Source organism: Lygodium microphyllum, chromosome 1, assembly GCF_053477565.2.
Source record: "Lygodium microphyllum isolate KBCC chromosome 1, Lygodium_microphyllum_v1.1.10, whole genome shotgun sequence".
Classification (NCBI taxonomy): Eukaryota; Viridiplantae; Streptophyta; class Polypodiopsida; order Schizaeales; family Lygodiaceae; genus Lygodium; species Lygodium microphyllum.
The window spans coordinates 121,941,399-121,949,205 of record NC_141135.1 but is presented as its reverse complement, the minus strand read 5'-3'; the positions used below and the strand labels follow the sequence as shown (position 1 = coordinate 121,949,205).

General features: G+C 49.2%; 1 protein-coding gene across 3 annotated transcripts; it reads left to right on the top strand.

Moving 5' to 3' along the window:
* The first annotated feature begins 261 nt into the window (after positions 1-261).
* Positions 262-6,062, top strand: LOC148041622 (uncharacterized). Of its 3 annotated transcripts, none has more exons than XM_087681009.1 (5): positions 262-1,613; positions 1,733-1,842; positions 2,036-4,324; positions 4,418-4,646; positions 5,040-6,062. In XM_087681009.1, the coding sequence occupies exons 1-5, from the start codon at positions 1,481-1,483 to the stop codon at positions 5,819-5,821; spliced, it is 3,543 nt and encodes a 1,180-aa protein (XP_087537135.1). In that variant the 5' UTR covers positions 262-1,480; the 3' UTR covers positions 5,822-6,062. The 3 variants fall into 3 exon arrangements, with proteins under 3 accessions (XP_087537135.1, XP_087537132.1, XP_087537138.1); XM_087681006.1 differs by having other exon boundaries at positions 1,730-1,842; XM_087681012.1 differs by having other exon boundaries at positions 1,481-1,613; positions 1,684-1,842.
* Positions 6,063-7,807: the final 1,745 nt, after the last annotated feature.

The following is a 7,807-nucleotide window of genomic DNA, read 5'->3' as shown; positions in this document are numbered from 1 at the left end:
AACAAGGGAAAAGGATTGAGGTTGAAGTAATTTCTACCAAGAAATGTAATGCAAAACATATTAGAACTCACTAGTGGGATAACATACAAGACCGAGGTTGAAATAACTTCTACCATGAAACGTATCGCCTAACATATGGCAATAAACCAATGGCACCTACCATGGAATTGGTCGTCCATGAGCAAGTAGTGTTGTACAAGTATGGTAGAGGGGAAAGAGGAATAAGTTGGGCAAGGGTTAAGGGTGGTGAAAGGTGGCCATAGGCCACAATGCACATGAGAAGCACGATGGGTTATGGTGATCCGGGCGCCACCATCGGTGAGTTAGAGGATTTAAGCAATGGTGTATGCAGTCAAAGGTGAGAATGAGAGGATCTCAGCAAACCATTCAAAGGAGAGTATGCAATTAAGGCCGCGAGGAATATGACCATATACAATGTGAAGGCTCTCTCTACTATCTAATGTTAGGTCACGGGTTTGAATGCAAGAATGTTGGGGGCTCATTAGAGCAACTGGGTAGGCGATTTGATCCACGAAAAGGTCCATATGACCGATAAATATGTGGAGGCTCTCTCTAATGTTAGCTCACGGATTTGAATGCAAGAATGTTTTAGGGAATTGATTTGTCATGGATAAGGCCATGCAATGTATATGCATTTATGCAAAGCGAGCTTGATGGGTTTGTGGGTGGTGGGGAGGAAAGGCGAGGCATGCAGGACTGACAGCAGGGGATCGGCTTCTGACACAGAAAAGGGGAGAAGGGAGGTGTGAGTCGTGACCCACAAATCACAAGGAAAAAACAAAAGGAGAAGAGAAGGGAGCAGCTGCAGGCACAGACAGACACTGAGAGAGAGAGAGAGTGTGTGTGTGTGTGTGTGTGTGAGAAAGAGAGAGAGAGAGAGAAAGAGATTTGGGGACCGCTTTTGGGCGCGTCAAATGGTGGGCAATAAATAAAAAGGTGGCAGGAGCAGGAGTGCTGCGGAATCATCAGGCTGAATCCTCTCATCCATCCTGATCTAAGGGGAATGATTACGCTGGTCGTGGTAGGTATTCCTATTTAGAGGATGAGGATGAGGATTCAGGAAGATGATATGGTATGACGATAATCTTCGGATTTCATCCATCCATCGTTAATTACTGTACTTGTTACTGTATAATTTGCGCATACGTGCATCATGCCGGTTTGTTCTCTCCAACGTGCAGCTCTCCTTGCCGTCCGCGCTATGGCGGGGTGAGGTAACGCTCTCTCTCTCTCTCTCTCTCTCTCTCTCTCTCTCTCTCGTATCAGAACCAGAGCACAAGATATACGTTCCTATTCTCCGTTTCCACCTTCGTCTTCTTGTGTCCTGTTGTTGTTTGCACGCTCCGCCTGCAAGCCGGCGCCGTTTTGTCTGTCGCCCTCTGGCCCCTCTCCATTATTCCCGTCTGATCTTCCTCGGATCATCATTCACGCTAAAAAAGTCCTCGGGCGTCGGCCAGCCATGCCCCCGCCGCCCTGCCATGACTATGATGCTGCCGACCTCGATATTCGACAGATTGGTTGTATGTCAGGCCTCCTTCAAATGTTCGATCAGCAGCCTCGGAGACAGCTTTCCACGCCCCGAAGATCCACAGGTACTTTCCCTCCCTCCCTCTTCCTCTCGCCCTTTCTCTGTCCATCTTTGAATCGCATCCTCTCGCACAGGGAACCTGAAACCGTGGCATTGTGCTCTTTTCTGTGCTTACCATAGAAGGCATGTCGCCGCTTTTGGAGATTTCGAGAGCAGAGTACGCGCACAGCCTTCCCAGAAGCGAGTATGACCATGTACAGAGCAATACCAAGAGTGCAAGATTAACTCCTGCGGTAATATTAGCCTCTTTGCGCTTGTGTGTTGAATTTGGTGCGTGTCTTCATACAAAAACAGCTTCGACTGCCGAAACTTATTTCAACCTTGCAATCTCGCTATTGTTCCTCTTTGCACTTGTCTTTGGTTGTGCCTTCACGGAGGGCAACAGCTTTAGAAACAGAATTCAATATCTCTTTTTCCATCTTTCAGACACAGAATGATCGCACGAATGCCATGGCAGCTGCAACCTTTCTCGCCTCACAGCAATTCATTAGGGCGCAGGCAAGGGGTAGAGATGAATGGGATGAAATCGACCCGAGTGACAGGATTGCATTTGTGAAGGGAGATATGACAAATGCATATTTTCCGCAGACAATGCGCCTGTACAATGCAGGAAGAGGAAGTAAGGCAATACAGGACATGGGAGAGCGAGAGATGATGGAGACTGGATGGGGAATCGAAAGGATGGACGGGAGCAATACAGCGGATGCTGATGGATGGGGAGATGAATCATTGGATTGCTCAATGACGATGATGATGGGAGAGAAGACGAGATGGACGGAGGGGGAGTCGATGGAGGAATGGAAGGAGTCGTTGAGAGCGATGGCAAGGAGGGGGGGGAGGAGGGAGGGGTACCAGGCACCGAGGGGGTCACCGAGGGAGCAGGGTGGAGGCGGCGGCGGCGGCGGCGGCAGGGCGTCTTCGTTCGATTACAAGGAAGCGGCGCGTCTGGCGCAGAGGGCGGCGGCTGTGCAGGAGACAGCGCGGCGCTCCTGGGACGAGGGCGACCTCCCGCGCTCCATCGCCCAGCTCCGCTCGCGCCTGCACGGCCATCAGATCAGCCTGCTGGATCAGAGACACTCGCAGGAAAGTAAAGACGAGACAACCACCAGTCTGAGACGTAGCATGGTTAATGGCTACAGGGTTTGCTCCCCGGCCCGGCCCTTGCCGCCCCTGCGCAAGCCTCCCGCCTTCTCCTCCTCGCCTCCCTCCCCCTCGCGGCCCGCCGCCACCAACGTCGTCGCCCGCCTTATGGGCCTGGACGACCTCCCTTCTTCCCCGGCCTCTGACGCCTCGTGCTCCGACGTCTACTCCCCCCCTCCTCCGCCTCCCGCCGCCAAGAAACCCTCCTCCGAAGCCAAGCTCCTTCAGCAGCTGCTTCAATACACACCCCCTCCCTCCCCTGCCTCGCCTGCCCCTCCTGCCGAGCGACCTCCCACCGCCAACCTGCTCCCTGTCCTGCCTCACTCCCTCGATATCACCGTCGGCCGGGCACCACCGGACGGCAGCCAGCTCCGTTCCGAACTTCAAACCGTCCTCAAGCGCCTCGAGAACCTCTCCCTTGCCGCCGATAAGCATCGGTCGTACGCATCTGAGCCGCGCCATCAGTCCCCTGCTCTCAATAAAGCCATCCATCCTCCTCCCAAGGCCTGTCCAGATCGTCACCCCACCATTAAGTTAAAGGACAGCACCCCTTGCACCTCCCCGGTCAGGAAATTCATCAACGAAGGCGTGCCTGTGGTGGTTCTGAAGCAGTGCGACGATGGCTGCCAATTTAAATCAAGTTCTGCGAGCTCCGCCTGCGACTTTGAAGACGAGATTGAGAAGAGGCTACGACAGCTGGGGATGCACAGCTCAGAGCAGGAGCGGAAGACCCTGAAGCAAATACTGGATGCCATGCAGCTCAAAGGCCTGCTCAAACCGCCTCCAAAGCCATCGACTCATTCGCCGGATGCAGTATTTTCTGACACTCTGGCTCCTCATCGTGTAATCCCTACGTCACATTCCTTGACGGACCAGAAGCTCGATTCCAGCTCCAATCCAGCACCTCGCTCTGTCAAGGCAACATCCAATAGACGGCAGCCTGATGCCAATTCAGCCGCGTCCATCGTAATTATGAAACCTCTGGCCAAGTCCGCTGAGCAGGCCGGGGATCAGCATCACCGAAGCTTGGTGAAATCAGAGATGGCTTCCAGAACCAGCGGTACGTGCAGCTCTCGGAAAGTCAGAAATGAGACGCAGCCTGTTCTAATACCTGACAATCCATCGACAAAGAGCGGCAAGAAATCCCGGCCCCAATCCCCAAATAAGCCTGTAACATCTCAACCCGCGGTTCCCATCGAGACCAGGAAGCTGTCCGTCAAGGTGAAAGCACCAGGTGTGCATGATAAGAAGAATGAATGCAAGACTACTATGACCTCACAATCTGGTGAGTCGCCGATAAATGCAGCTGCTAGTTACAGTTCTTCTCGGAGAAACAACGCGAGGACGGGCCACTCATCACGCAAAAGTGATTCAGCGGGTCAGCCACCTAATAACGCTAGCTCGTCGACATCCAGGGTGCTGCCGGATTCAGCAATAGGAGATGCAGCAATGTCCTCGGGTGATACGACTGCTGCAGCAGTGGCCGCAGTTGCTGTCGAGAGTTGCAGCGAATCATGTCCGACCAACTCCAGCAATGGCACTATCAAGGTCCAGGATGATGGCCCAACCCCTGAGGTTTGATCTCCAACTGCTAAGTTCTTGTAACGGCAATTAGATAATCAGCTACACTTTGTTATTGCTGACCGTTATTGCTTCCTGTACTCTCAGCCACACGAAGAGCGAGAGCATTATGATGAAGAAATGACCTTAAGAAAGCCTCCTGGTCAAGTGAGAACAGATCAATTACCCAGAGGAGGTGTAGATCAGGATGGTAAGGTTTTTCCGTGTGATGAGGCCGAGCAAGGCAGTCCGGTATCAGTATTAGAAGCTCGTCTTTCGGATCAGGAGGTTGAGGAAGCTGCGTTGATTGCAGATGTGCTGCAAGGGCGATCATCAGGTGAAGCAGATTTGTTCAATTTTTTAGATAGAAACTCGAATGCACTTCAAGCTTTCGACATCTACCCAAATTCTCACGTATGAGACAATGTGATGTTATGAATAATAACTATTTCCTGAACCCTGACATGCATCATCGTGAGCTTCGACAAAGGGGCTACCACATACATAGCCTGTTGCAAAAATAGGGCAAATCATATGCTTAGCCTATTGCAGTAGAGGATTGGGATCATATGGGTCACTTGTGGCAATCCTCCTCCAAATGGCTATGTGGTGGTGGCTCTCTTGCAGGAGCTCATGTTGTTGACACTATTGTATGGGAATGATATAGAGGGTCCCTGTGCTAGTCGAAAGCCATATTGCTGGTTCTGATGAGTTCAATGCCTTTTAACAGATCATGAGAAGGATATGTTGCAGCCAGAGGCGACAGCTGCAGCGGCAGTAATCCAGACAAAAGCTGCAGCTGCAGCAATTGAGATGGAAGACGTGATGTGTGATCGAAGGGCTCATGTGGGAGGGGTAAAGCAACAGGAAACGAGGGTGCCAGAGAGATCGGTGGAGTATGTGTACATACAGCAGGTACTAGAGAAGGCAGAGCTGATAGGAGAGCCAGGGGCAGTGGCAGGGGCGTGGCTGCACGCGGGATGCAAGCTAAGGCCGGGGGTGTACGAGGAGCTGGAGGAGGAATGGGAGGCGGTGCAGGAGGCGGAGGGCGGCAGCGGGGGGAGGGGGGACAAGGGCCGGGCGGAGCTGGACAGGGACATGGGAGGGGAGCTATACAGGAGGAGCAGGCAGGCAGCAATGCGGCGGCGGCTACTCTTCGACTGCGCAGAGGCAGCGGTGGGCCGGCGGCTGTGCTGGTGGGCGGAGGGCCTGGGCGGTGCAGCGGGCAGGGCCATATTCGCCGAGGATGTTTGGGAGGAGGTGAGGCGCATGGAGGCGGCCCGCCCCTCCTCCTCCTCCTCTTCCCTGTCTTCTCGTTCTAATGATAATAAGTCTAGTGAGGACTCCCTCTACGCCATACTCGAGCAAGACCTCTCTCGGGAGGACCTCCTCGCCTGCTGGAGGCGCCTCCCTCTCAGCTCTCCCCAGCATTACTCCCTCGCGCTTGACCTCGAGGACGCCATCCTCCATTCCCTCCTTCACGACCTCTCTTCGGAACTTTCCCTCCTCTAAAAAGCTCAAATAGTTTGTTCTTGTTTTCTTCCTCATTTTGATTATTTTTTGCCCAAATATCTACACACCAAATAATTTACGCCACTCTTGTAATCCTCGTTCTCTAGAAACCCCAAAAAAAAATTTAAAAAAAATTCAAAGCCAAATTTTTGTTTCCATCTATATTATCCTTATCTACCCAAGCCAAACTTTTATTTGGATTGGGATTATCTAAATTTAAAGCCCTAGGGCTGTTTGAAAATCTTTTAGCATTGAATCCAATCTCTCTTATCTAAACTAAAGGGAGAGGTTGGGGACTTGGTTACCACGAGTGTTTTACGTTTAGATCATTTTAGAATTCTTTCATGCAAAATTTACATCATTCTCACGATTGTAAAATTTTAGATGATTCCAAAAGCCATGCATTATCGCGATTATTGAAGGCTCATGCACACAAGAGTTAGTATGTTAGCTTATATAACATGACACAAGAATATACACCATTTTACAATGAAGTGTACTACTAGACTTCACTATGATTAGCCTACATTAAACATTCCGCCTACATTCTCTCGATATTTTGAGTCGATGTTCTCTTGATGCCTCACATTGGATCCAGATGTTAGTAATAGTTAGGGCACTACACTTTGCATCCCAATGCACATTTCATGTAGCAAGAGGGTTCATGGGTGGTTGAGTCATAAAGAAACCAATTGTGAGAGACCCAAAAGCTTTCTTGTTATGCATAAGTATTGGTTATCCCAACCATAGGAGATTGAGAAGTATCAATTACTTGTAGAGCAACAATGCTAGATCAAAGAGCATTAGTAGTGAAACTATGTGGAGAGTTTTGGCTATTGTGCCAATTTGTAGGGTCTCAACTATTGCATCAAATCACTTTGAGAGAGAGAGAGAGGATCGCTAGTTTCAACTTTAGTATACCACCCTTGATGTGTGTTCAATAGTGCACCCCTCTTGCTCTTGACAATAGCCTCCATTCAATCTTGACCACTTGCTTAATCTAATCCATTTATGGCTTTGATTGTGTCTTGGCCAAGCATCTTGCCCAATGATTATGACCTTTACCGAGCCTTGATATAAAACATGCCTCAATATATAGTACATTTTTGAAGGTTTGATTTTAGAGCATACAAACCTACAACCCTATGGCAAGTTGAATGGAATAAAGTAGCTTAAGTTTTCTCTATTATAGAAAGTCTAAAGCCTAAGTGTGTGTGTGTGTGTGTGTGTGTGTGTGTGTGTGTGTGTGTGTGTGTGTGTGTGTGTGTGTGTAAGAATCTTAAGTCATTCACTATAGCTAGCTTATATAATGTGGCACAAGAATATATGTCATTTTACAAGGAAGTATACTACTAGAGTTCACTATGATTAGCGTATACTAGACATTACACTTAGATTCTCTCGATGCCTTGTGTCATTGTTCTCTTGATGCTTCACATTGGGTCCAAAGCATCAGTGTTAGTAATGGTTAGGGCACTTCGCATCCCAATGCACATTTCATGTGGCAAGAGGGTTCATGAGTGGTTGTGTCATAAAGAAACCAATTGTGAGAGACCTAAAAACTTTCATGTTATGCATAAATATTAGTTGTCCCAACCGTAGGATGTTGAGAAGTATCACTTGCCTGCACATCAACAATGCCAGATCAAAGAGCATTAGTAGCAAAACCATGTGGAGAGTCTTGGCTATTGTGCCAACGTGTAGGGTCTCAACTACTACATCAAATCACTTTTAGAGAGAGAGAGAGAGAGAGAGATGATTGCTAGTTTCAACTTTAGTATACCACCACTTGATGCATGTTAGATCGTGCGCCGCTCTTGCTCTTGACAATAGCCTCCATTCAATCTTGACCATTTGCTTTGTCCAATCCATTTATGGCTTTGTTTGTGTCTTGGCCAACCATCTTGCCCAATGCTTATGATATTTACATAGCCTTGATATAAAACATGCCTCAATATATAATAGAGTTTTGAAGGTTTGATTTTA